Here is a 27267-nt window from a genome sequence, read left to right as displayed (position 1 = left end):
CTGGGATTACAGTTGTGAGCCACCGTGCCCAGCCAGGTAGTACTTCTTGAAGTCTGGGTATTCCAATTCAACTATTTAGAATGATGAAAAAAAATTTTATTTCAGGCTTAATTATGAATTTTTTAGATCTGAGATTTTAAATACCTTAGATTTTCAGTTACCAAACTATGGAGTCATATTGCAGGGACTCTAACTCAGGGTAGTTTAAGTAGCATGAAATACAACAGGAAACTACTGAGCATAAATAACAGCACCTATTACTGGAAACCAGTCTTCAGCTTGGTTGCTCTTCTCCCTTCACTTCTGATGAATTGCTAGGATCTGTCCTCAGAGAGGCCAACTCACTGGGAAACTCAGATGTTGCTTTACAGAACATTCTTCTCACGTGAGTGAAAGATAACACATTTCAGTTGGAAGATAGCTTAAGGAATATTTTTGACCAAAGCCTTTCTTTTGTGAGTAAGGAAAATGGGACCCAGAGGACCATGCCTATGGTCACATGGCTAGGTGGTGACACAGCAGGGACTGACACCCCAGCTCCTAACTCCCAGACCTAAGTTCCCTCCCTCACACTCCACCACCTACCCCCCTCTGCCTTGGTGTAAGCTCTGGAAGTAAGTGGCTGTTTTGGGTGAGAAGGTGAGCATGTGCCTGGGGTCTTAACTCCAGTCTCCTTGTGTGCAGGATGCAGCCCGTGGGTTCCCACTGGCTCTGATTCTGCCTCTGGTACCACTTGACCATAGCATTCCATTCTCCCCACATTATATTCAGGATACACAATTGCACCCAATGTCCGTGATAGAGCATTTTGCTATCTGGATGTAGCCAGGGGATAATGGCTACCACTTCTAGAGTATCTACTATGTGCTGGCACTGTGCTAGAAACTTTGCATTACTCATTCCTAATCCTCATAGCAGCCCTGCAATATAAGCACTCTGCCCTTATTTTAGAAAGAATCCAAGGCTTGGGCTGTGTCTTCCAGCTGAGCTGAGGATGAGTCCAGTCCTGTCTGCCTTGAGGGCCTTTGCCTTCCTTCACCTGGGCTTCTCCGACTCCCAGAGACAGGATCCCAGCCATCCTGCAGTCCTTGTACCAGTTTATCAGGCTCCTTTCATTGGAGAAATTCTCCTTTTGGTGCTGTGTTTGTTGCTGTGTTTCACCTCCATGAACAATGTAAAAAAAATTTGTTTTTTAAACAACCCTTTTATGAACCAGAAGAATATCTCATATCTTAGTGTCATCTGGAAGCTAGGGATCCATTTATCTTAGCACATGAGGAGCAGAAAATTGTGTTTGAACCTTCCCTAGCGTTATGTCACTTCTGCGTTTTTAAAGAGCACTTATCTGAAAACGTTTCATTACAGCTGCTCCTCTTTTCCTGCTATCTTCAAGATCCATGCTGGCACCTGTTCAGGCTGAACACTAGGAGGTATTTTTCCTTCCACCAGGTTTTCTTATGGCAGGTCTTCCTTGAGTGGCTAATAATTTTTAGACCTGGTAACATGAAAGAAACCTGGCATCATGGCATGTGCAAAATAGGTGCTTCGTAAGCAGGATGGTGGTGGGGGTTACGATGCTGTTGAATCAGTCAGTGGTTACAAAAACCCAAGGATGTTATCAAGACAGGGATGTAGTAGCAATTGGATCTTGCTGAAGTTGGCATCTTTCCAACTTCGTAGTCATTCCAAGAGCAGTCACGGTGCATCCCCCTCCCCCTTCCCGTCTCTCTCCTCTTCCCACCCTCTTTTTCTTTCATGATCTCTCACCACAACTCTAATATTCTTTTTGCTTCTGATGTTACTCTGTGATATTTTAAGATATAAAATGTATTATACAGTCTGGGAATGCCACATGCATGGCATCTGATTTTCATTTCATGGGCTTTTAAAAATCCTATTTTCTATTTCTTCTTTTGAGAAAAGGACAGTAACAGATTATTAGGAGATTGAATTTTGAAATTATAACTCAAGAAAGAATGAACAACTTAGTAGTGATTCCAAAAAGGGCCACATAATGTCCTCTCTTAGAAGCAAGGTTTTTGTTATTGAAATGGAACCAAGTTAAATTTGTAGTGTATGTTGACTCCCTTCTGTGTGTAGGCCTGGGGGCAGGTGCTAGCTTCAAGGGACCTGCAATGGCATAGACAAACTATTGGATTTAGCATTCCAAGTGTGATGATGGTGGTGGCTAAGGCAAGGTGGTGTGGGAGCATGGAGGAGGCCCCGCTTTCTTTTACATTAAAGAAAGAAGATTGGCCCTTCAGCTTTAGGGACTGGAAAGTTCCAGCAAGTTAAAAATTTGGCATAAAATATAGTTTTGTCATTGGTAATATTTTAAGAGCCTACATGGAGGCAGATTTAATTCTGTGATGAACAAAATGAATTAAATTCTGCTAGCTTTTTTGTTGTTGTTGTTCAGTGATAGAGTCTCACTCTGTTGCCCAGGCTGGAGTGCAGTGATGTGATCTCAGCTCACTGCAACCTCCGCCTCCCAGGTTCAAGAGATTCTCCTGCCTCAGCATCCTGAGTAGCTGGGATTACAGGTGCCCGCCACCACACCTGGTTAAATTTTGTATTTTTAGTAGAGACAGGGTTTCACCATGTTGGCCAGGCTGGTCTCAAACTCCTGACCACTTTGGTCTCCCAAAGTGCCGAAATTACAGGAGTGAGCCATCACACCTGGCCTCTGCTAGCATTTCTAAATGAACTTTTTATTTTAGAAGAGCTTTAGATTTATAGAAAAGTTATAAGCAGAGAAGGTTCTCATAGACACAGTACCCAGTTTCCCCCATTATTACCATCTTACATTAGTATGGTACATTTGTCTCGACTAATGGACCAATATTGATACATTGTTATTAATTAATGGCCATGCTCTGTTGGAATTTCCTTAGTTTGTTCCTGAAGTCCTTTCTGTTCCAGGTTCCCATGCAGGGTAATCTCTAGTTATTCCAGCTCCTCAGGCTCCTCCAGGCTGACAATATTCCCTGTTTTTGATGATCTTGACAGTTTTGAGGAATACTGGTTAGAGAGTTCATTGACTGTCCTTCAAGTTGGCTTCATCTGATGTTTTTGTCATGGATAGACTCAGGGTATGGGCTTTAGGGAGGAAAGCACAGAGGTCAAGTGCCATTCTCATCGCATCGGCAAATCCCGTCCAAGAGTGCATCCTGTCAACCTGGCTCATCACTGTGCATGTTGACCTTGGCCACCTGGCCGAGGGAGTGTTGGTCAAGTCTCTCCACTGGAAAGTTACTTCTCACTGGGCTGTTAGAAGGAGGTCAGTATGTGCCAGCCACACTTAAGGAGTGGCAGGTTATGTTCTACCTTCTTGAGGGTGGGGTAGCCACATAAATTATTCAGAATACAGCTACATGGGGATTTGTCTGTTCTCTTCATTTATGTATTTACTCAATCATTTATTTATATATACTGTAGCGTAAACTTACAGATATTTGTTGCATACTTTGTGTTATAATCAAATACTATGTTATTTGTTTTTTGGCTCAAATTGTTCCAGCTTTGGCCTTTGGGAGCTCCTGTTAGGAGCTTTCAGTTAGGTCCTGTGTCCATTTGACTCGCTTCCACCGAAGTAGTGTCTTCTGGTTTTGCTGTTGCCTGAGCACATCTTTACTTTCTGGCACCACAGAAGACTCCAGACTCATGTGTGTTCCCTGCCCCAGCCCTGTGCGCTTCGGTTTCCGCAGGAAGCCTGCTTCCTTCTGTTGTATGATGGCATTGGAAACCAAGGTTCAGGCCTTGGGTGTCCTTGCTTCAGCCTCTCTCAGCAGACAGAGCTCAGAAGCATGTGTTTATACTAACCTGTATATGTATATGTATATATATTTGTAATTACATATCTGCATCTGTGTTAAGGCAAACCTGAGTCTACACTGATGTCTCTGCTCCAGTGGTACATGGTTCATTCCCGCCATCTCCCCTTGCTTATCCATCACCTCCCTCTCCAACATGAGAGACCTGCCATCCTCCATCCTTTTACTTAATTGTTCCATCCTGGTGTTCATGTGTAGTGGTTTCAGAATTGTTAGCCCCCACCTTTGTGGGAAGCAGCCTTACTAACTCGAATACAGTGCTGATGTGCGGTCCTGTATCTTTAGCTGTACATCTCTCCTCATTTCCAGTATGACTTAGATCAGCACCTTCCTGCCCCCACCACCTTCAGTGAGGTTGTCATATGTTTCTTATACAATCTTCGTTCCATCATTGAGTTTCCCCATATCCTTCTTGGTTTTACTTGAATACTTTAAGGTATACTCTTGATATAAGGGTCTCTGGGCTTTAAAAGGCCTCATGTCACATGTCCCCCATGACGGTGTCTTACAGAATAGTTTTATCACCATAGAAGACCTCCTGTGTGTTGCCTATTCAACCCCCACCCTGCAACCTTTGACAAGCACAATGGATTTTCTGTCTTTAGTTTACCTTGACTCAAATGTCATATAAATGCCATCATCCAACATGGAGCCTTTCACACTTGCTGCTTTCCCTTAGCAATGTGGATTTCAGGTGTGGATTGGTTCATTCCTTTGATCACTGACTCATATTTCATTGTATGGATGGGCCAATTTGTTTATCTGTTCACCTATCAGAGGACATCTTGGTCGCTTCCAGTTTTTGACGACTGTATATAAAGCAGCTATAAATATTTACATGTGGGTTTGTGTAGGCATAAGTTTTCAGATCAATTGGGTAAATACCTAGTGTCAGTACAATTACTGGATCATATGGTAAAACTATATTTAGCTTTATAAGAAACTGCCAGACTGTCTTCCACAGTGGCTGTACAGTTTTTCATTCCCACCAGCAAGGAATGAGAGTTCCTGTTGCTCGGTATCCTGGCCAGCAGTTGGTATTTTGTCTGTCTTTTTGGATTTCAGCCATTCTAATAGGTGTATAGAAGTATCTCATTATTGTTTTAATTTGCATTTCCCTAATGACAAATGATGTTGAGCATCTTTTCATATGCTTATTTGCCATCTGTATATATCTTCTCTGGTGAAGTATCTTTTCAGATCTTTTGCCCATTTTTTAAATTGGGCTGTTTGTCTTCTTACTGTTGAATTTGAAGAGTTCTTTTTATATTCTTTATACAAGTCCTTTATCAGATATGTGATGTGCAAATATTTTCTCCCAATCTATGCCTTGTATTTTAATCCTTTTAAGTGCTTTTGCAAATTCTGAAAAATGTAAATGAAGTCTAAGCTATTAGGTTTTTTCTTTCATGGATTGTGCTTTTGGTATTATATCTAAAAACTCATCACCAAACCACTTTCTTCTAGAAGTTTTATAGTTTTGCATTTTAAATTTAGGTTTATGGGCCATTTTGAGTTAATTTTTATGTAGGGTGTGAGGTTAGTGTCTAGGTTCCCTTTGTTGAAAAGATGATGTTGGCGGCGCATGGTGGCTCACACCTGTAATCCCAACACTTTGGGAGGCCTAGCTGGGCAGATCGCCTGAGGTCAGGAGTTCAAGACCAGCCTGGCCAATGTGGCAAAACCCCGTCTCTACTAAAAATACAAAAATGAGTTGGGCATGGTGGCCAGCACCTATAATCCTAGCTACTCAGGAAGCCGAGGCACAAGAATCGCTTGAACCCAGGGGACAGAGGTAGCCGAGATCATGCCACTGTACTCCAGCCTGTGCAAGTGAAACTGTCTCAAATAAAGAGAGAAAGAAAAAGGAAAAGATGATCCTTTCTCCAAGGAATTGCCTTTATACCTTTGTCAGTGCTGCTGGTATTTCAAAATTCATGTCCTTTTCCTTTCTATGTAGCTTAAGTTCCGTAAAACAGTGGTCCCAGCCTTTTTGTCACCAAGAAAACTGTGGAAGACAATTTTTCCACAGAAGTGGGGGTGGGTGGTGGGGATGGTTTTGGGATGATTCAAACATATTACGTTTATTGTGTACCTTCTTTCTACTATTATTACATTGTAATATATAGTGAAATAATTATACAACTCACCATAATGTAGAATCACAGGTAGTCCTGAGCTTGTTTTCCTGCAATTAGATGGTCCCATCTAGGGGTGATGGGAGACAGTGACAGATCATCAGGCATTAGATTCTCATAAGGGGTGCTCAACCTAGATCCCTCACATGTGCGGTTCATAAGGCAGTTGGCACTCCTATGAGAATCTAATGCCGCCACTGATGTGACTGGAGGCAGAGCCCCGGTGGTAGCATGTGTGATGGGTTATAAATATAGACGAAGAGTTGCTCACTCCCTCACTGCCCACCTCCTCCTGCTGTGTGGCTTCATCTTCCTAATAGGGGGTTGGGGGACCCCTGCTGTAAAATGTTACTTTTATGGAGGGGAAGGTCTGATAGCCTTTTCTGCTTGTCTTACAGCAAGACCACTGATGCAGACCCTGCCTTTAAGAACCACTGTCAACAACGGCACTGTGTTACCAAAGAAACCTAGTGGCTCTCTACCTTCCCCTTCCGGGGCCAGGAAGGAAACTGCTGTGCCAGCAACCAAAAGGTGAGCCAGGAGAAGGGCCTTAAGTGAACTCCAAAAGCAGTTCTCTCTCAGATTTTAAAATGAGTATCACTTTTTAAAATGACATTGTACAATTTCTTCTGAGTTAAAAGCTTATAAAAGTCCATTTCATATGTTGCCATAACAGGAGCTAGTTAAGTTTGTTATTCTTCTTGTTTTAGATTTAATTGTGTTGTCTTTGAAATCTCATGGGCTAAAACCACAGTGTGCTGTTTTGTATTTTTACTTAAAGTTCTCTTTTGAAAAAACAAATGTTAGTATAACCTGGGTAAAAATAAATAGCTGTTCCCAAGCCCATACTGGGAACATGGCAAAATTCAGATTGCCATGGCAACCTTAGATTTTTCTCTATGCAATTTGGACAAGCTCATACTTTCAAAATGTACCTAACAGTAGAGTCTAGATATTGATGTTATCTGTCACAAAGAGCACAGTTTGCTCTTAACTTTGGTATTATTTTGTAATTGTCATTTAAAGGTTTTATATTTTAGGGCCAGGTATGGTGGCTCACCCCTGTAGTCCCAACACTTTGGGAGGCCAAGGTGGGTGGATCACTTGAGCTCAGGAGCTTGAGACCGGCCCAGCTTAACCATTTTTAAGTGTAGAGTTCGGTAGTGCTGGCCGGGTGCGATGGCTCATGCCTGTAATCTCAGCACTTCAGGAGGCTGAAGTGGGCAGATCACCTGAGGTCAGGAGTTTGAGACCAGCCCGACCAACATGGCGAAACCCCATCTCTACTAAAATATAAAAATTAGCCAGGCGTGGTGGCACATGCCTGTAATCCCAGCTACTTGGGAAGCTGAGGCAGGAGAATCACTTGAACCTGGAAGCCAAGGTTACAGTGAGCCAAGATCAGACTATTGCACTCCAGTAGTGGTGACAAGAGTGAAACTCCATCTCAAAAAAAATAAAATAAAAGAGTTTAGCAGTATTAAGTATATTCACACATCTATTGTGTTACAATAGATCTCTAGAACTTTTTCATCAGGCAAAATAGAAACTCTAGACCCATTAAACAGTAACTCCCCCTCTGCTCTCACCACTTTCCTTGGCAGCCGCCTCTCTACTGTTTGTCGCCATGATTCTGACTACGTTAGGTATTTCACAGAAGTGGGATCATCTAGGCAGTGCCTGTCCTTTTGTGACTGGCTTATTCTGCTTAGCTCAATGTCATTGACATGCATCCTTTATAGCTTGTGACCGATTTTCTTTTTAAGTCTGGATAATACTGCATTGTATGTGTATATCATATTTTGCTTTTTATTTTAATTTTAGATTCAGGGGGTACATGTGCAGGTTTATTACAAGGGTGAATTTGTGATGCTGAGGTTTGGGCTTCTGTTGATCCTGTTTAGATAGTGAACATAGTACCGAACAGGAAGTTTTTCAGCCCTTAACCCCCTCCCTCCCACCCCCCTTAACCCCCTCCCTCCCACCCCCCTTAACCCCCTCCCTCCCACCTCCCCGGTGTCTGTTATCCCCATCTTTATCATATTTTGTTTATCCATTCATCCGTCAGTGAATATTTTGTACCATTTATCTGCACGTGTGTCTTTACGGTCAATATCTCACCATCTTGATTACTATTGCTTTTTAGTATGTTTCAAAATCAGAAGACGGGAGGCCAACTGCATTCTTCTTTTTCATGATTGTCTTGGCTATTTAGGGTCCCTTGAGATTCCGTATGAATTTTAGGATAGCTTTTTTTTAATTTCTACAAAAAATGCCATTGGGATTTTGATAGAGACTGTGTCAAATCTGCATATCACTTTGAGTAGTATGGACATTTTAGCAATATTAAGTCTTCCAATTCATAAACATAGTATGTCTTTCTCTTTTTTTTTTTATGTATTTTCTTTTAGCAAGGTTTTGTAGTTCTCAGGGTATAAGTCTTCTGTCTCCTTGGCTAAGGTTATTCCTAAATATTTTATCCTTTTTGATGCTATAGTAAATAGAATTATTTTCTTAACTTCCTTTTCAGATTGGTCATTATTATTGTATAAAAATGCATCTGATTTTTGTGTGTTGGTTTTGTATCCTGAAACTTTGTTGAAATTATGTATTAGTCCTCACAGTTTTTTTGTTTTTTTTTTCTGGAATCTTTAGAGTTTTCAAAGTATAATGTTCTGTCATCTGTAGACAAAGAGTTTTACTTTGGATCCTTTCCAATTTGGATGCCTTTCATTTCTTTCTCTTGTCTAATTGCTCTGGCTAGGACTTCGAGTACTATGTTGAATAATAGTGGCAAGAGTGGGTATCTTGCCTTCTTCCTGCTTTTAGAGGAAAAGCTTTCAGTCTTTTACCATTGAGTAGTATTTGCGCTATGGCCATTCAAATATGGCATTTATTACATTGAGGGGGTTTCCTTCTATTCCTAGTTTGTTGTGTTTTTATCATGAAAGGGTGTTGCATTTTGTCAAATGCTTTTTCTGTATCTGTTGAAATGATCATGTGGTTTTTGTCCTTTATTTTGTGAATATTGTATCATATTGGTTGATTTTGTGTTGAATCATTCTTGCATTCCAAATATAAATCCCAACTGGTCATGGTATATAATCCATTTAGATGCTGTTGAATTCAGTTTACTAGTATTTTGTTGAGGAATTTTTCAACATTCATCAGGGATATTGGTGTATAGTTTTCTTTTCTTGTGTCTTTGGCTGGTTTTGGTATTAGAATAATGCTGACCTCATGCAATGATTTGGAAGTGTTCCCACCTCCTCAATTCTTTGGAAGAGTTTAAGGAGGATTGGAATTTATCCTTATTTAAATGTTTGATAGAATTCTCCACTGAAGCCATCGGGTCCTGGGCTTTTCTTTGTTGGGGAATTTTTGATTACTGCTTCAATCCCTTACTAATTCTAGGTCTGTTCATATTTTTTGTTTCTTTATGATTCGGTCCTGGTGGGCTCTTTGTTTCTAGGACTTAATCATTTGCTCTGTGTCACCCAATTTGCTGGCATATACGCGCTCACAGTGGTCTCTTGTAGTCCTCATTTTTGTTATATCAGTTGTAATGTCCTTTCATTTCTATTGTTAGTTATTTAAATTATCTCCTTTTTTTCTACGTTAGTCTAGCTAAAGTTTTTTTTGATTTTTTTTTTTTTAAAAAAAGAAACAACTCTTGGTTTTGTTGATTTTTTTTTTAACATTGTTTTTTATTATCCATTTATCTCTGCTCTAATCTTTATTATTTCCTTCCTTCTGCAAACTTTTGGTTTTGTCTTCTTTTTCTCGTTCCCTGAAGTATAAGTTAGGAGGCTGATGTGAGACCTCTCTTCTGTTTATGGAAACACTGATCACTCTAGACTTCCCTCTTAGTACCCCTTTCACTGCCTCCTGTAAGTTTTGGTATGTTGGTGTTTTCATTTTCACGTGTCTCCAGATATTTTTTACATTTGTCTGTGATTTCTTCTTTGACTATTGATTAAGAGTGAATTGTTTAAAGATTGACTTTCTATTGTAGTAAATACAGGCATGCCTCATTTTATTGTGTCTGGCTTTATTGTGCTTCACAGACCACATTTTTTTTTACAAAGTAGAGGTGGCAGCAACCCTGTGTTGAGCAAATCTGTCAGCATCATTTATCCAACATGTACTCACTTCATGCCGCATTTTGGTAATTCTCACAGCATTTCAAACTTTTTGTTATCATTGTGTCTGGTGTGGTGATCAGTGATCTTTGGTGTTAGTACTGTAATTGTTTTGGGTCACCCATAGAAGGTGGCAAACGAATCCATAAATGTGGTTTATGTCCTGACTGCTCCGCCCATTGTTTCACCATCTCTTTCCTTCTCCATTGGCCTTCCTTTTCCCTGAGGCACAACAATATTGAAATCAGGCCATTTGGTGACCCTATAATGAATGGCCTCTAAGTGTTCAAGTGAAGCAAGAGTCATATTTTTCTCACTTTAAATCAAAAGCTAGACTGATTCAGCTTAATGAGGAAGGTACGTCAAAAGCCAGGATAGACCATCAAGTGGTTTAGATGTTTGTCTCCTCCAAATTTCATGTTGAAATGTGATCCCCAGTATTGGAGATGGGCCTGGTAGAAGGTGTTTGGGTCATCAGGGTAGATCCTTCATGAATGTCTTTGTGCTGTCCTCACAGTAAGTGAGTTCTTGCTCTGAGTTCACACAAGGTCTGGTTGTTTAAAAGAGCATGGCACCTCCTCCCCACTTACTTCCTCTCTTGCCAAATGACGTGCCTGCTCCCCTCTTGTCTTCTGCCATGATTGAAAACTCCCTGAGGACACACCAGAAGCTGAGCAGATGCTGGTGCCATGTCCTGGACAGCCTGCAGAACTGTGAGGCAATTAAACCTCACAATTCTTTATAAATTGCCCAGCCTCTGGTATTCCTTTATAACTGCACAAAACAGACCAACACAGGCATATTGTGCCAATTAGCCAAGTTGTAGATGCAAAGAAATGTAAAAAATAAAAATAAAAAAAAAAAAAGCAAAACATCTTTATTCCTGATAAGGAGAAAGTTTGAGTGGTCTGAATCAAGGATCATACCAGTAACAAGATTCCCTTAAGCCAAAGCCTAATACGGAGCAAGGCCCTAAGTCTCTTCAATTTATGAAATCTGAGAGAGGTGAGGAAGCTGTAGAAGAAAAGATTGAAGCCAGCAGAGGCTGGCTCATGAGCCTTAAGGGAAGATGTCGTCTCCATAACATAAAGGTACAAGGTAAAGCAGCAGGTGTTACTGTAGAAGCTGCTACAGCTTACGCAGAAGACCTAGCTAAGATAATTGATGAAGGCAGATACGCTAAATAACATATTTTCAATGTAGATAAAACAGCCTTATATTGGAGAAAGGTGCCATCTAGGACTTTTATATGAATAGTCAATACCTGGCTTCAAAGCTTCAGAGGACAGGCTGACTCTTGTTAGGGCCGGATGTGGCTGGTGACCTTAACTTGGAGCCAATGCTTGTTTATCATTCCAGAAATCCTAGGGCCCTGAATAAGTATGTTAAATCTCTGCCTGTGCTCTATAAATGAAAGAAAGCCTAGATGACAGCACATCTGTTTATAGCAGAGTTTACTGAATATTTTGAGCCCATTGTTGAGGCCTACTGCTCAGAAGAAAAAGCTTCCTTTCCAAATATTACCATTCATTTACAGTATACCTAGTCACCCAGGAGCTCTGATGGAGCAGCACAAGAAAATTAATGTTTTTATGCCTGCTCACACAACACACATTCTGCAGCCCTTGGATCAAGGAGTAATTTCAACTGTCAAGATTTATTATTTAGGAGATACATTTCATAAGGCTATTGCTGCCATTGATAGTGATTCCTCTAATAGATCTTGGCAATGTCAATCGAAACACTTCTAGAAAGGATTCAACATTCTCAATGCTTTTAAGAACATTTGTTGGGCCAGGTGCAGTGGCTCACACCTATAATCCCAGCATTTGGGGAAGTCAAGGCAGAAGGATCATCTGAGGCCAGGAGTTTGAGACTGCAGTGAGCCATGATTGCGCTACTGCACTCTAGCCTGGGCAACAGAGCAAGCTGTCTCAAGGAAAAAATAAAAGAACATTTATGATTCATGGGAGGAGGCCAAAATATCCACATGAACAGAGAAGCTTGGAAGAAGGTAATTTCAGCCCTTATGGATGACTTTGAGATAGTTCAAGACTTCACTGGAGAAAGTCACTGCAAATGTGATGGAAATAGCAAGAGAACTAGCATTCGAAGTGCAGCCTGAGGATGGGTCTGAGTTGCTACAATCTCCTGATGAAACTTCAGTGGATGAAGAATCACTGCAAAAAAAGTAGTTTCTTGAGGTGGGATCTGCTCTGACAGAAGATGCTGTGAACACTGTTGAAATGACAACAAAGGGTTTCAAGTAGCACAGAATCCCTGATGAAGAGGTGGCAGGGTCGTGTGGCTGGAGAGTAGGGAACGTGGCCTGGGTTGTCTGGCTCCAGAACCTGTGCACCGCCCACTGTGCCTGGCTGCTTCCCGCACAGATTTCCAAGTCAGCCCCTACATCTGCTCAGGAAAAATGCTTGATATAATTACTGCTTGCAAATCATCCTTTTATGCCCCATCCTGTCTGTGTAGTATTTGTGGGAAGCAGGAGCAGCCGTCAGTAGTGAGGGTGACTCTGAGCAGAGATTTCTCAGATTGTAAGCCCAACGTTGATAAGGGAGAGCCAGGGTGAAACACCAAGTAAAGAAACAAGTCCTGGCTATGAACAGAGGCCTGGGTCTTATACCCCCACATTTCAGCCACATGTGAAAGGGCTGATGGGTAGCGATTACTCTCAGCACTATTATCTTAGAAAAGAAAGGAGGGAGGAAGACAGCAAAACAGGAAGGAACGAATGAACACATGAAAAATTATGATGGGTAGCCATCATGTTGTATATAAGTGTGTACGTTTGTGTACTAGCATTTAAATGGTAACTCTCCTCCCAGAAACATTCTAAGGCCTCTGTAGAGTTTTCCTTATAATTTACAGCATATCCATTTGATTAATAAGCTGTTGTCAGCATATAGCTGCCAACTAGAAATACGTAGTTCTCCTAGACTGAGTGTCCAAGCCTCTGGGTTTTGAGTGAAAGTGTAGTGCTTCATGTATTTTGGTTTGTTTCTGGCTTTTATGGGCTTCGGTGGATGTGAGTTCCCATCCATTTGGAAGCTGGAACTAAGAACAATAGCATCTAATTGCTACTCTGTGGTAAAGTTCCTATAGATCTCTCATTAGGTGAAAATTTTGAAAACAGAAGCAGACTGGGCATTCCGAATATTAAGATTAAAATAACTTCCAAGTCATTTCAAATATGTTTACAATCATGTAGGAACTTTTCTGTAATCAGAGTTCGAAATTAAATGAGTCAGGGCATCTGTGGTGTGTGGATGGGTATATGTTTATTTTCTTTTCTCTGGGGGTTTTTCAGCCTGGTGCTTAAGAACAAAATCCCCTTTGGAAATAGTCCAGTGCCCAGCGGTTGTGCTTTGTGTTGCCAATTAAGACTTCGATTGAGGGCTTGATTTGGAATCCTTGGGAAAAGCTTTGTTTCCATTAGGCAAAGGAAAAAAGGCAGAAAATCCAGGGAAGACATTGTAGGTCATACCTTGCTCAGTGGGGATTCGGACGCTCACAATGGAGTAACATTTCCACTGGCTCAAGAAAGAGACAATCACTGTTCTCTGGGCTCATAAGTAGAGCATGACAATAGGCCAAGCTATGTGAACAGAGATCAAAAGAACAAAACTGGTACAAAAAGCGTTATTTAAAAAATGCTCTGTGACAAATGTGAGATAGAATGGCAAATATCTGTTGCTTCCAAACAAACAGCCAATAGTCCTTTGGAAAAATAGTTCCACTTGTTAGAAGCACAGCATCTGTACTTGCACTGAAGTCACTGCTGGGTACGTAGTGTGATTTGAAGAATAGAAAGCCAAACTCTGGCTCCAGTTGATTTTTAAAATTATTTCTAAATCCATTTCCCTGTTATTCAGATCCATTGAAATGTAGGTGATAAATCCACTTTGAGTTTGTTCTCAGTAGCAAAATAGAGGTAGAAGTATTGTCCTGTTGAACAAAGGAAGACCCTTGGGACCTGTCCTGTTATCAGAAGTGAGATGGTTCTCCCCAGTAGCTCAAGTAGTTGGCTTTGTACTGTAGGAAAAAGACTTACATATATAGAATTCTGTAAGATTCTCCAAGACCACTAGCGTTCCTGAAAAAATGACTTGGATTTTGCCAAAGATCGGTTTTTAGACAGTGAAAGATATGAGCTTTTGTTAATTTAATTATTGAAGTGCGTTATCTCAGTCTGTCAGAATTATCTCGAAATTGGAGGGACAAAAGCCAGGTGTGTCCTGGTTCCCTGTGGACCCTCCAGCACTCAGCATAGCGCACAGTGGGTGGTCAATGCCTGATAAGTGTTTGTTGATCACTGTTTTTATCCAGTGTTCGTTGCCCCAGCTGTCAGGACAAATGGAATCATCCGAACATCTCCAGTCACACATAAGAGCTGCCTGTCAGATTTCTGTTTTCATTGTAAAAGTTTGGGATACTTTTGCAAAATTTTGGGAAACTGATTTTTGATCCCCAGTCACATGATGAAAGAAAACATAATTGTAGCTTCTTATGCTTAGAATTCTTATTAGCCATAAGAGAGACATCTGCTTTTCGTATGGTCACCAGTCTCCACTTCAGAAATTTTATTATATCTAAAATGTTAATTGGCACAAATTGTGGAATGCATATGTAATGTAATATAAAGAACCATTTTGTTTTCATAACTTAGAAGGTTGCAGGTTTGGGTGTGCGGGCAGAGAGCAGAGGGAAAACAAAATAAGTGGTGGTGTCTGTGTGTTTCTACACCAAAAATACTTGCCTTACGCACTAAAAAATGCGCTGCATTATTGCACAGTCTCTCACAAGCCAGTACTTCTACCACTTTCAAAATAAAGAGCATTATTTTTTACTTGCTGTCCAGAGGGAACACAGCTTCTTTGATATTCCCTGCTGGCTATTTGAGGAGGCTTCCTGCAGTGAGTGTATGGTATTACTCTCTGGCTGCCCTTGTTACTGCACATGTCTTGTCTTGAAGCTTTATTTTCTGTCCTTCACTTTGAGTCCTAGTAAATCCTCTTTAATTCATAAGAGCCCTTGGCTCTCAAAAGGAAATGTCTTGGTTTTTTTCTACGTCTGGGACAACAGTAAGATTTTTTTTTTTAAAGTTTAACATTTTAATGCAAATATGGGAATGACAAATATCTTGAAAGAGTTGTGATGGATTATATCCGCATCTATATATGCAAACCAAATGTTTTCGATTTTGATGTGTGCATCCTGCAATTTACTGAAGCTTATATTTTTCCACGCCTTTATTAATTGCACTCATGTTTATTCTGCTTTGTTTCTGTGCCTCTTATACATAGATTAAACAGATCTGTGAGTCTTCTCAATGCTTGCAGACTGAATAGATCGACACCAAGGTGAGGGGAACTTAGATTTACTTTGTCACCCTAGCTGTTCCTTCCATTGTTTCCATCTCTGTTTTAACACAGTAGCTTAAAGGTCTCGTCCAGTGCCTGCCATTCATCAAGTTGTCAGTCATGTAACTATATTCATCATTGACATTTATTGTTTTTTTTTTTAGATTCTCAACTGGTCCTCCAAAACTAGAGTACTTTGGCTGTGCATAAATTGCAAGTGGTCTTAATTAGGGGCCTAACAGAGAGAACACAGCATTGAAGGCATCAGCACCGCCACTTGCTGTAACCCCAGACAAGTTGCTCCACACTCCAGAATTTGGTTCTTCATCTGTAAAATGAGGATAATGATATTGTGGCAGGGGATTTGTGAGGTTTGAGTTAAATCATACAGTAGATGTAAAAGTGCAGAGTACTCCTTAAACATTAACTGTTGGTGCTGCTGCAGTTTTCATCACCAGCACCCCCATGAATTCTTCCGGCCACCAGGCTGAGTGTTCATTATTAGAAAATCAGTTAGTGTTTGCTATAATTGATGAACAGTGGTGGTTTTTCAGCTCTTTCAGGGTGTTTTACCCAGTTCTTTAAGTTGCTGTGAACTTGCCATGAACTCCCACAAGGGCGCCACAGAAGCCATGCTCTGGGCTCTTCTTGCGGCTGCAAAATCTCCCAGGGCCCCAGCAGCTGGTCAGGCAAAGTGTGCTTCAGAGCCTTGTGCTAAAGACTGGGCGGAGAATAATCCTGCTAAGTCAAATTAGCTTGGTGTTTGTCGTCATAGAAACATCTTGAACTTTAAGCACAAAGGCTCCTGTAATTTTTAGACTTTAATCTCAAATTTCAGAAATGTCATGCTCTCTTAAAATCTGTAATTTCCTTGTCCCCAAATTGAACATTCTAAAAACGCACATTTTGACGTTAAGGCACACCCTGCTGATTACAGTTGTAAGATTCTGGCACCATCCACTCAAAGGTTCGTCAGTTACCAAAAGGACTATGTGGAAAGCATATTCAGATAATCACCCTGAGAGTGAGGTGATTTTTCAAAGCCAACATACCATGAGAGTTTTAAAAAACATGCTCGGAGATTACTGAGTGACTGGACGTTGCAAAGGAGGGAGGACTGAAAGTCTGGCTAACGAGGGTACAGACAGAGGAGACAGAGGGGAAGGAACGTAGACGGAAAGAGTCACTGGCTACCAAGGAGAGTGGCCAGGGCCAGGCAGGAGCCACCGATATGGGAGGCTTGTTTACTTATGAGGAGGAAGGACATCGAGCTTTGGTGCAGGAGCAGTGGTCTGGCTGTGTTAAGTTCCTCAGTTCCTGTATGCTCCTTGTTGAGATTGGGTTCCTATGCACCCTTCACTGAAGCTGTGCCCACTGAAGCTACCTGAGACTCCCCACTTCCCGGTCCCCACCCCCTCCTCTGTAACAACAGGACACTTATCTAACCTGCGCTAGTTTCTGCGCACCCCTCCTTCTCTCCTGGTGTCAGTGCTACCTCTGACTCCTGCAGTAGCTTCTCAGACCACATCTTTAAACATTAGTTTCCCTGGGGGCTCTTCTCTCCTTGGTCACCACCTCCCTCAGTGATTTCCTCTGCGTCCGTGGCTCAGCACCCACCAGATGGACAGGGCCTGTCCCGAGCTGTCTCGAGCATTGTAGGCTTGTATTCTCACCCACGCACACTTCCAGCTCCAAAATGTCTAGACCAGAACCACCCAAGTCTGGGCCTGTTCCCAGAGCCTGGGCCCTAGAACCAGCCCCCCACCCGCCCCTCCCCTCCTTCATTTTGCTTACAGAGCGGGTGCTGCATTAAAAGCAATTTGTGTCTCTTCTGGTGACAGGGTCAATTGTGTGATACTTCCATTTATTTCATCCTTTCATTTAGTAAATGTGTACCAAACTTTCATATGAGGCTCTGCAAAGCATACGAAAATGATAAATGAGGTAAGATCTCAAGAAAGGCATGGACTAACGATGAAGATTTCTAAATATGTACAGAGAAACCTATACTACAGTTATGTACTCTGTGAGTTTGGGCTACTGTAACAAAGTCCATAGACTGGGGAGCTTATAAAAAACAGAAAGATATGCCTCACCATTCTGGAGGCTGGAAGTCCAAGATCGGGGTGGCCAGCATGGTCATGTTCTGAAGAGGGCTGCCTTCAGGGTTGCAGGTGGCTGTCTTCTCACATGGTGGAAAAGGCTAAGAGAGGTCTCTGGGCCTCTTCCATCAGGGCAATAATTCCACTCATTAGGGCTTCACCTGCTGACCTTATAACCTCCCAAAGGCCCTACCTCCTAACACCATCACGTTGAGCGTTAGGGTTTCCACACATGAACTTGGGGGACACGAGCAGTCCATAGCATGCTCTAAGAGGGAACAATCAGCCTTTACCTATGCGTGGGCTCTGATTTACCCCTGATGCCTGCGAATTCCCTGTGAATAGGGGATCCCTTCTCCTAGAGCGGGCTCTTTCCATCTGTGTCATAACAACACATTCAAGCTGTTCATTTGATCTTTCCCAGAAATTTGCAGTCTTCGGGAAGCCTTCCCCAGGCCACCTTCCCAGGCCTCAGAGCACTCTAGTCCCTCTGGTCCTACAGAAGGAAGTTGGACACTTACATGGACACCACCTCCAAATGAAGGCATTGTGCATAGGGTGGAACATTTCTATTGTTACCCGTGGCATCCTGTTAGCATTTGTCACATGAGTGCCTTTAGGCCTGAGTTCTTCAACATCAGCACTATTGATATCTGGGGCCCGGTGATACTTTGTGGATGGGGCTATCCCAGGCTGTGTAGGATTTTTAGCAGCACCCCTGGCGCCCACCCACTACGTGCCACTAGCAGTCCACCCCCAGCTGTGCAACAGAAGGATCTCTCACCGGACATTGCCAGATGTCTCCTGGGGGGCACCATCCCCTCCCCGATTGCACACCACCATCTAGACCAAGCTTGTCCAACCCGCGGGCCTGTGGGCCGTGTGTGGCTCAGGACAGCTTTGAATGCCACCCAGCACAAATTTGTAAACTTTCTTAGTACGCTATTTGTTTGCAGTTTTTTGTTTAATTCATCAGCTGTCGTTAGCATTAGTGTATTTTATGTGTTAGCATTAGTGTATTTTATGTGTGGTCCAAGACAATTCTTCTTCTTCCAATGTGGCCCTGGGAAAACAAAAGACTGGACACCCTGGAGGATGAAGCCTGCTCGAGGGCAGGATTGCCTCCCTCCAAGCCCCTGGAGTGCCCTCACACGGTCCTGCCGAAGTCTTCATGCCTCTGTTTCCTCCGTGACTGTGAACTGTACTAGTGGCCTCAGTTACAAAGGCAGAGGGCAGAGGTGTTACTCCACGTGACACTCTGAAAAGCTTTTTGATCTCCGTAGCTAGGTCTGTCTTTGGAATATCCATGTGGAAGTATGATGTTCTGTGTACGTATTTGTGTGCTTAGCAATAAAATAAAATCACAATATTAAGGAGTTCACTGTCACTTCCATTCCACTCTTAGTAACATCAAGAGGACCAGCTCTTCTGAACGAGTATCTCCTGGGGGTCGAAGGGAAAGCAATGGGGATTCCAAAGGAAACCGGAATCGCACAGGCTCTACCAGCAGTTCTTCCAGTGGCAAAAAGAACAGTGAAAGGTAAGGACATCTTATCTCTCAGTTCCTGCTGTTCAGATGTTTTAGCACCTCTTGTCCCCAGAGAGGAGTCAGAAGATCCCCTCATATTCCAACAAGCTAGGAGCACTCTTGGAGAAGAAGGCCTTCTCCTGAGATATTTGTAAGCACTGATCAAACAGCCATTTGAGGGCAGCTGCTAGGCACAGTTCACATCAACTACTGTCCAGGTAGAAAAACTGTCACTCAAGATTACCAGCACTCAGGACATAAGTAGTTCCTGAGAATTTCTTAGCACCAAGGACCTGGAACTGGGGAAGTCATTCTGAATTTCTCCATGAGCACCTTTTATTTCTAGTACACTCTCCTGACCTTTTAAAGTTAATTTTAATGGACTGCTTTAAGTTCATCAGCAGTATTTTCTGAGACAGAGTGGCTGAAAAGTTATAATTTTATGATTTATCAGAGGCTATGTTTAATATGGATGCTAACACCAGAAATGTGAACCATTTTCCTTTACGGTTTCGTGAAATATAAGTACTCCAAATTTGAGGTTAGTTTATAATGGATTATGGTATGTATCAGTGAAATTAATAGTAACATTTTATTCCTGAATGCTACCTTTTGGTATTTTAGCAGCTTGTTTTATGTCTGTATAATATATTTATATCATATAATATACTCTGTAAAGAAGATCCAGTTTCTCTATGTATTTCTACCTAATATTATACTTTGTTCTAACTTTTTAAACATTGTACTTTAGTTTTTTTCTCCCTGTTTAGTAAAGCTTAGGAAGGAATTTCAGTTTCAGAGGCTGAGCATGTGTGTTTTTTCCCCAAATGTTCATGTAAGGAGAAGGCTTAGTCATAAAGCAATCGACTCCAACCCACGGGCTGTAAAAATTCCAAGTTTGTAAATCCATGGTGATTCAGTCCTATAAAGGAAGCTTAAACTCTTTTTCAGTTTTATTCCTAAAAGATGTCTGCTGTAGAAAGCATAGAGACACTTCTCACATCTGTAGCAGGTCAAGTCCATGGTCAATTAACAATTTAAAAAACGATTAACATGTGTTCTGTCTTCTTCTCATTTAGACTATTAGTACTTCTTATCAGAAGATTATGCTAATGGGGTGATAATACCTTGGAAATGAGGCCAAGTGGTTACAATGGCAACAGAGTGTGAGTTGGTGGGAGGTGCCACATAGCCCAAAACTTCTTTTAATTCAGGGTAAGCTTGGAAGTTGACCTGAAATGTCTAGATCTTGGCAGTTCTCAGAGACTTGGCTCCTCCTCTGCACATCTGATTTTTATTAAGAATTTCCAAAAAGAATCTGCATTGTGTAAACTCCAGATCCATTTTATCTTCAAAATCCTATGGCTTTGGTAAATGTACTGGGTAAATATTTCCGTAGAATATATTTACAAAGAGATTTTTGAAAAATGCCACAGTAGAAAATTTTGATTTGGAAATGAGGGACTGGGACAATTTGCTAATCATGTTCCCAAACTAATTCAGGCAACTAAACATGTCCATTTAAAAATAAACTCTTTGTCTCGTTAGAACCCAGGCATGGCTGAGGCGAGCATAGCACAGAGCTGGCCAAGTTTCATGCATCGTGTACCGAAGGGGCTTCAGAGACAGTTACTGTCTCCTCTTAGGTAATTGCTGGTCTTGACAGGGGGCCCATAGGAGTAAGAGCTGCAGTAACTCAGAAGGAAGCAGCTAAGACGCAGTAGAAGTGAAGGTAAAGTTGGTAACTCAGTTGCTGTCTGAGCCCTTCCCGCCTTTCTTCCTCTGTATTCCTGTGTGCGCAGCCTCACGCTTAGGGTGCTTGGACCCTAGCACCAAAGAAGAGCTGGAGTCTTGCTGAGCAGTGGCACTCTGGGGACGGGACAGGAGGAAGGAAAGCGTAGGAGGCAGCCCCCACGTAATTCCTGTTTTAAACATTACTGCGTTCAGTGGACTCAAGATGCCATGCCTCTTCCCCATTGTTCACTCGGACGTGTCCATTGTTCCCGCAGGCTGTCCTGCGATTTAAAAGATTGTCCTTATTGGGTTCCTGTAGGCAGCGAGACATGGTGGCAAGGGCACAGGCTCTGCAGTAAAAGAAAGATCTGGGTGTGTATCCAGTTCTGCCTTAATGTTGCCAAGCCTCAGTTTTTTCCTCTGCAAATTAGGGATTTATACCTAATTCCCTTGACTCTTATAAATAAGCTAACTTGTAGGAAAATACCCAGCATAGGGCTTGGCACTCAGTAAATGGCGGTCATCACTGTGATATTTGTTATAAAGACAGACTTGTGTGGAATGGAGGAAAATAATCAGTGGGGCGTTCTAAAATCTCTCACTTTTTATTGTCCTCATTTGTAAGATGAAGGTGTTAGATTTTGTCACAATTTGGGTTGCACTTGTGTCTAACATGGTCAGGGGAAGTAAAATATTGCAGATATCCTTGTGATGTTCACAGTTCTTAAATAAGGCGTCGGGTGGAGCTGGTCTTTGGGCTACGGGCGATCCCAGCCTGTCTGCTGTTCCAGAGCCCCATTCTCTTCCACTCAGGAAGGCTCATTAGGATGCACGTGAGTGAGAGTGCTGATGTCATAGGGATGGCTTCCACTCTGTGCTGCTTTGTAGAAGAAGCAAATCATTCACACAGGCAGTGCTTTAACTTTCAGCCACGACGGATTATTAGCCATAAAGCTCACAGCTTCTCACACGCCATGTGCAAAGCTGTCTTTCGCACATATGGCACTTAGGCGCATATTAGAAAAAGGCTCTCCTTACTTCAGAAAAACAGTTACATCTCAGCACATATAATACAGCAGATAGAAAGCCATTCTGTATAAATTATACAACTCTTACTACTGAACACAAAATAATAGTGTTTGTGAAGTCCTAAATATTAACCTTTTCTGAGATAATTTATTTAAAAATATGTCTTACTTTCATAAAAATATTGAGACAGAGTCTTGCTCTGACGCCAGGCTGGAGAGTGCAGTGGCCTGATCTCGGCTCACTGCAACCTCTGTCTCTCGGGTTCAAGCGATTCTTCTGCTTCAGACTACCATGTAGCTGGGACTACAGGCACACACCAACACACCCAGCTCATTTTTATAGTTTTAGTAGAGATGGGGTTTCACCATGTTAGCCAGGCTGGTCTTGATCTCTTGACCTCATGATCTACCCTCCTTGGCCTCCCAAAGTGCTGGGAGGCATAAGCCACTGCACCTGGCCAAAACTATATTCTTTATGATAGTTTCAGTCTTCTTGCTCCCATGTCTCATTTTCTTTACAAATGGTCACTAGATTCGAGTCTTTCTTGTGATATGGTAGACCTTTCTCTTAGAATGTTTAACTTTTTCGAATACTTTGTAACAAGCCACAAAATTTTAACAGCATTTAATCTTTGCACCAACAAAACCTCCATTAAAAACAAAAGCAGTGTATGGTAATATTTTACTTTATGTATGATTGATGATAAATGAATATTAATTACATAGTGATTCATGTCATCATGAAAGACATTTAAATAGGGAATTGGCAATAACATTGTGATGGAAGGCTTGTAAAATGTAGCCAGTAAACTAATCTGATAGAGATATTTTTCAATTTAAAAAGTATTTTGCATCAGATAGAAAATGGGCTGCCTATTTAGAAGGCCAGTTCATGTTAGATGTTGTTAGATTGATAAAGTATTTCAATTATCAAGCTGCTTCCTCCTTTGTAAGTCTTAGGGGAATGAGTATGTCAGCTCTGTAAGCAAGACACTGTTTCAGCTTTACTGAAAGTTGTTGAAATGAGCTGATTTTGATACAGTAAGGATGTTTCAGTCATGTGCTAGAAACTGTTGTTACATACATATAAATCAGCGGGGTCCAATCTTTCGGCTTCCCTGGATCACATTAAAAGAATAGTTTTGGGCCACACATAAAATAAACGAGCACTAACGATAGCTGATGAGCCTAAAAATAAAAATAGCCAAAAAGTCTCATGTTTAAGAAAGTTTATGAATTTGTGTTGAGTCGTATTTAAAGTCGTCCTGGGCCGCATATGGCCAGTGGGCTGCGGGTTGGACAAGTTTGATATAAACTGCCCATCTTTGGAGTCAACAAACATGAAAAAAAAACACCTCAAAATAGTGAAGACGTTGACATGTAAGGTGTGGTACCCCTTCATGTTACGCCCCTCAACGCTGGATCAGACAGCCCGTATCGCAGCTCTCAAGCCAAGAACCACTGGGTTGGACACCTTGAGCTCGTGTCCTTTCTAAAGCTCCAGCATTTGATAAAATTGTCTTTTGACGATTTCACCTTAGGGCCCTTCAGGGTGCACAGTTGTTTTTCCTTTATGATAGCATCACTGCTGCCGTCAGCTCAACATGAATCCTTGGCTGGGGCTCTGGGTCCTTCGTCTGCTGGCTCCTCATTCCCTCTTGTGCCCTGACGTGCATGCCTCTCCAACACATCGCTCATTTTCCCCAGCAAGATTTTTTTCCTTTTTGAGGTCATTTATTTATTATACAAGTAACTTGTTTTAGAAAATCCAGGCCGGGTGTGGTGGCTCACTCCTATAATCCTAGCACTTCAGGAGGCTGAGGCAGGTGGATTACTTGAGCCTAGGAGTTCGAGACCAGCCTGGGCAACATGGCAAGACCCCATCTCTACAAAAACTACAAAAATTAGCTGGGCGTGGTGGCTCATGCCTTCAGTCCCACTTACTTGTGAGGACTGCTCTAGCCTGGGAGATTGAAACTGCAGTGAGCCATGATCATACCGCTGTGCTCTGGACTGGGCAATAGGAGTGAGACCTTTCTCAAAAACAAAACAAAAATCTAGATGCACAAAAAGGAAGAAATGAAAATCACCTGCAGTCTCACCACTCAGAGAACTCACAGCTAACAGTCATTACATTTCCACCTGGACTTTATTTCCAGGGTACTGTATGAGTGTAGTGTATAATTTTGACATAAATGCCATTCTTCTGCATAGTTTGGGACCCCTTTTTCATTTGCTATGTGAGCATGTCTTTGTGTGAATAATTGCACTCTTGCAATGTTATTTTAGATGTGGTTCATCACGTTTCCAGCCCAAAGTACTTTAATGGGACATGTAGGTACCAACAAGTTTTACGAATCCACTCAGACCTGGCCACCATCTAGAACAATGCCTAGCACACAGTAGGTGCTCAACAAGCATTTGGTGAATGAATCCTTTTGCTCTGATCACTACCAAAGAAGGTTAAAATGATGGGCCTTCATTGTCACAGCCAAGTGTTAATCCCAGCTCTGCCACTTTGTTGTGTCATTGGGAACAAGTGACTTAATCTCTTTGGGGTTTTCCTCAGTAGCAGTAAAAGTGGTACCTGCCTCACTGAGCGCCTAAGACCCCTTGCATAGGAGCCTCGTGCAGAGCTGGTCTGCGGTCGGCTCACCACAGCGGCAGCTGCAGGCACCGTGTCTGCACCCCAGACTGCGGGAATTGCGGCCTGCACACCTGTGTCCATCCCACTCCCTCGCTTGCGGGGCCTTTTTCCTTGGGAATGTCTTGGAATTCCCCAGCTCCTGTTTCTGCCTTTATCTCAGCCTGAAAAGCGAGGAGTCAGAAATTCTGAAAATTGTTCTCACCTTGCTCTTCCAGTTTCACTGCTGTGCTGGACTGACTGAGCACCTGCTGTGTACAGGACGTAGTCCAAGGCGCGGCACGGAGTGGGAAGTAGCAGCACAGAAAGACTCATTCTCCTCACAAATCTCGGTGGCGCGATGCCTGCAGAGCCACTTTCCTTAATTCCCAAGGACCTGCACAAATAGGAGAACGAGATAATCCACAGAAGAGAAAAATGGTGAAGGGTCTGAGAAGGAAATACCAGTGGCCCTTAACGCATGAATGGGGGATCAAGCCTAGACCTAATTAAAGAAATGCCGATCTAAGTAAGAAGATAGCGTATTTAGAAAATTATTTTTACTTTATTGTAAAATAAAGCACAGATGCAGAAAAACACAAGCAAATTCATAGCTTACTGAATTGTTCTAAGGCAAACACCTTCTAGCACCTTGGAGTGGGAGGGGTTTCCCCTCTCCCGAGTGACAGGCAGAGGTATCTGGAACTGGGGATGGGGGCAGGGAAGGTGACTGTTTAATGAACTCCAGCTCATCCTTCCAGACCCAACTCAGGATTCTGTTTTCCTGGGCACCTCCGTGGCCCTCCACCCTGAGAGTGGTGCTTTTCAGATGGTGGTGTAACTGCCTGTTAACTGTATCTGTGACCCTGTGGCTCTCCTCCCTCCAGCATGCTGCACACACTCCTTGCCCTCCCTTAGGCTCTGGGGGCCCAGGCCGTGCTGTTCTTATTTTTGTATCTCTAGTGCTTTGCACAGTACCCGGGGAATGTGAGTGCTCAGTAACTGTTTGTTGAATGGATGGACAGATGTTGTATACAGTTGGGCATCGCTTAATGACAGGCATGTTCTGAGAAATGCGTTGTTAGGCTTTCCTCGTTGTGTGAACATCACAGAGTGTGTTTTTACAGAAACCTTCATAGTCCAGCCCGATGATCCAGCCTGCTGCTCCTGGGCTACAGACCCGTACAGCATGTGGCTGCAGGGAATATTGCAGGCAGTGGTAATACAGTGTTAAATATTGGTGTATATAAATAATAAAAGATACCATAAAAATACAGTATTATAATTTTGTGGGACCACGGACATCTATGTGGTCCATCATTGACAGAAACCCCCGTGTGTGGCCCGTGACTGCATTTCATTTGAAAGCCCTAGCCATTCTAGAACTATGTAAACAGCGCCACCTATGGGCAGACAATTTTAACACCACATTTACACTGGAACATAAGAGACTTAAGCATCTTTTTACTGAAAAAATTGTTTCACCCTTCAAGCCATGGGGTCATTATGTTTTAATACATTTCAAAATATAAGTGCTAATATTCTTCATATTGTTTTAGTTTTGAGACTGTTAGGTGAGGAGTCTGGAAATACAAAGGTTTTTGCAGCGAAAGGGAAGTGAAAGAGGAAATACAAAGGTTTTTGCAGTGAAAGAGGGAAGCCATGTTAATTAATAGCACACGTAGGGTGCATTGTAACACATCTTATTTAATCATGTCAATACTCTGTTCCTTACAGTGGTTTTATTGCCATTTTTAGATTAAGGAGATTAAGCTTATGGAGGTGAAGCCCCTTACCCAAGCCCTGGAGCACAGATACAGCTGACCTCAAAACCTGTGCTCCTTCCGCCATGTTAAGCTGGAAGTATTGGTTGGAAATGGCTATGAAGCAGTCGCCTTTGTCCCCAATAAAGTCTCCAGCGACTTCTAAACATTTTGAATAGATAGTTCTTAAATGATCCTATTTCTAATAAAAAGCTGCTTAAGGACAATTTTTATAGAGTCATTATTTCCATGGTAGAGTATTCTGACTTCTAGCAGGAACTTTATTTCATCATGTGAAGTCGTTTCTAAAATAAGTCATGCAGCCAAGCCTGGTGGCTCACACTTGTTATCCCAGCAACTTGGGGGGCCGAGGCAGGCAGATGAGCTTGACACCAGCCTGGACAACATGGTGGAACCCTGTCTCTACAAAAAATACAAACGGTAGCTGGGTTTGGTGGCATATGCCTGTAGTCCCAGATACTTGAGAGGCTGAGGTGAGAGGGTGGCTTGAGCCCAGGAGGCAGAGGTTGCAGTGGGCTGAGATCTCACCACTACACTCCAGCCTGCGCGACACAGCCAGACCCTGCCCCTACCCCCAAAAGAGAAGTCATGTTATTCCAAGAGCCAAAGTTGTTATGGATGAATAAATTGTAGGGAAATCACATGTTTAACTTTGGAATGGACTCCTCCTCTATCAAGCCTTAGTAATCATTTTCAAAAGCAAGTATCTCTGCCCAAACATCACGTGGCTCCTATTGGTTCTGCTCTGATCCTAGTTGCCCAGGACTTCCTTACACATATTATCACGTGTCAAAGACCTGCAGGATCCGACCCCAGAGCCCCCTTTCAGGAATGCAGGGTTAGGTTAGTTAACATAGAAGTAAGTGCTAAGAGCAGTCCCCCCACAGAGGAGAGGCACAGTGAATATCTGTTGAGTTGCAGCCTGGACACGTCGTCCACTGTACTCTCCTTGTAAACACCAGTCTATGTCGCAGCAATTA

The 27267-nt window shown here is 42.3% G+C and overlaps 1 protein-coding gene across 14 annotated transcripts in view; it reads left to right on the top strand.

The window, feature by feature from the left end:
• Positions 1-27267, top strand: part of EML1 (EMAP like 1) — a 205113-nt gene that overhangs the window by 123417 nt on the left and 54429 nt on the right. For 8 of the 14 annotated variants that reach the window (XM_032287432.1, XM_032287427.1, XM_032287426.1 and 5 more), the window contains 3 exons: positions 6370-6502; positions 15432-15488; positions 18996-19130. In XM_032287432.1, the coding sequence (XP_032143323.1) occupies positions 6370-6502; positions 15432-15488; positions 18996-19130 (325 nt within the window). The remainder of the gene's footprint in view (positions 1-6369; positions 6503-15431; positions 15489-18995; positions 19131-27267) is intronic. The other 6 variants (XM_032287438.1, XM_032287440.1, XM_032287429.1 and 3 more) reach the window with 1 other exon arrangement.

Source organism: Sapajus apella, unplaced genomic scaffold, assembly GCF_009761245.1.
Source record: "Sapajus apella isolate SASKATOON/1434 unplaced genomic scaffold, GSC_monkey_1.0 scaffold20, whole genome shotgun sequence".
Taxonomy (NCBI): Eukaryota; Metazoa; Chordata; class Mammalia; order Primates; family Cebidae; genus Sapajus; species Sapajus apella.
The sequence above is the reverse complement of the archived record's forward strand: the minus strand, read 5'-3'. Positions and strand labels throughout refer to the sequence as shown.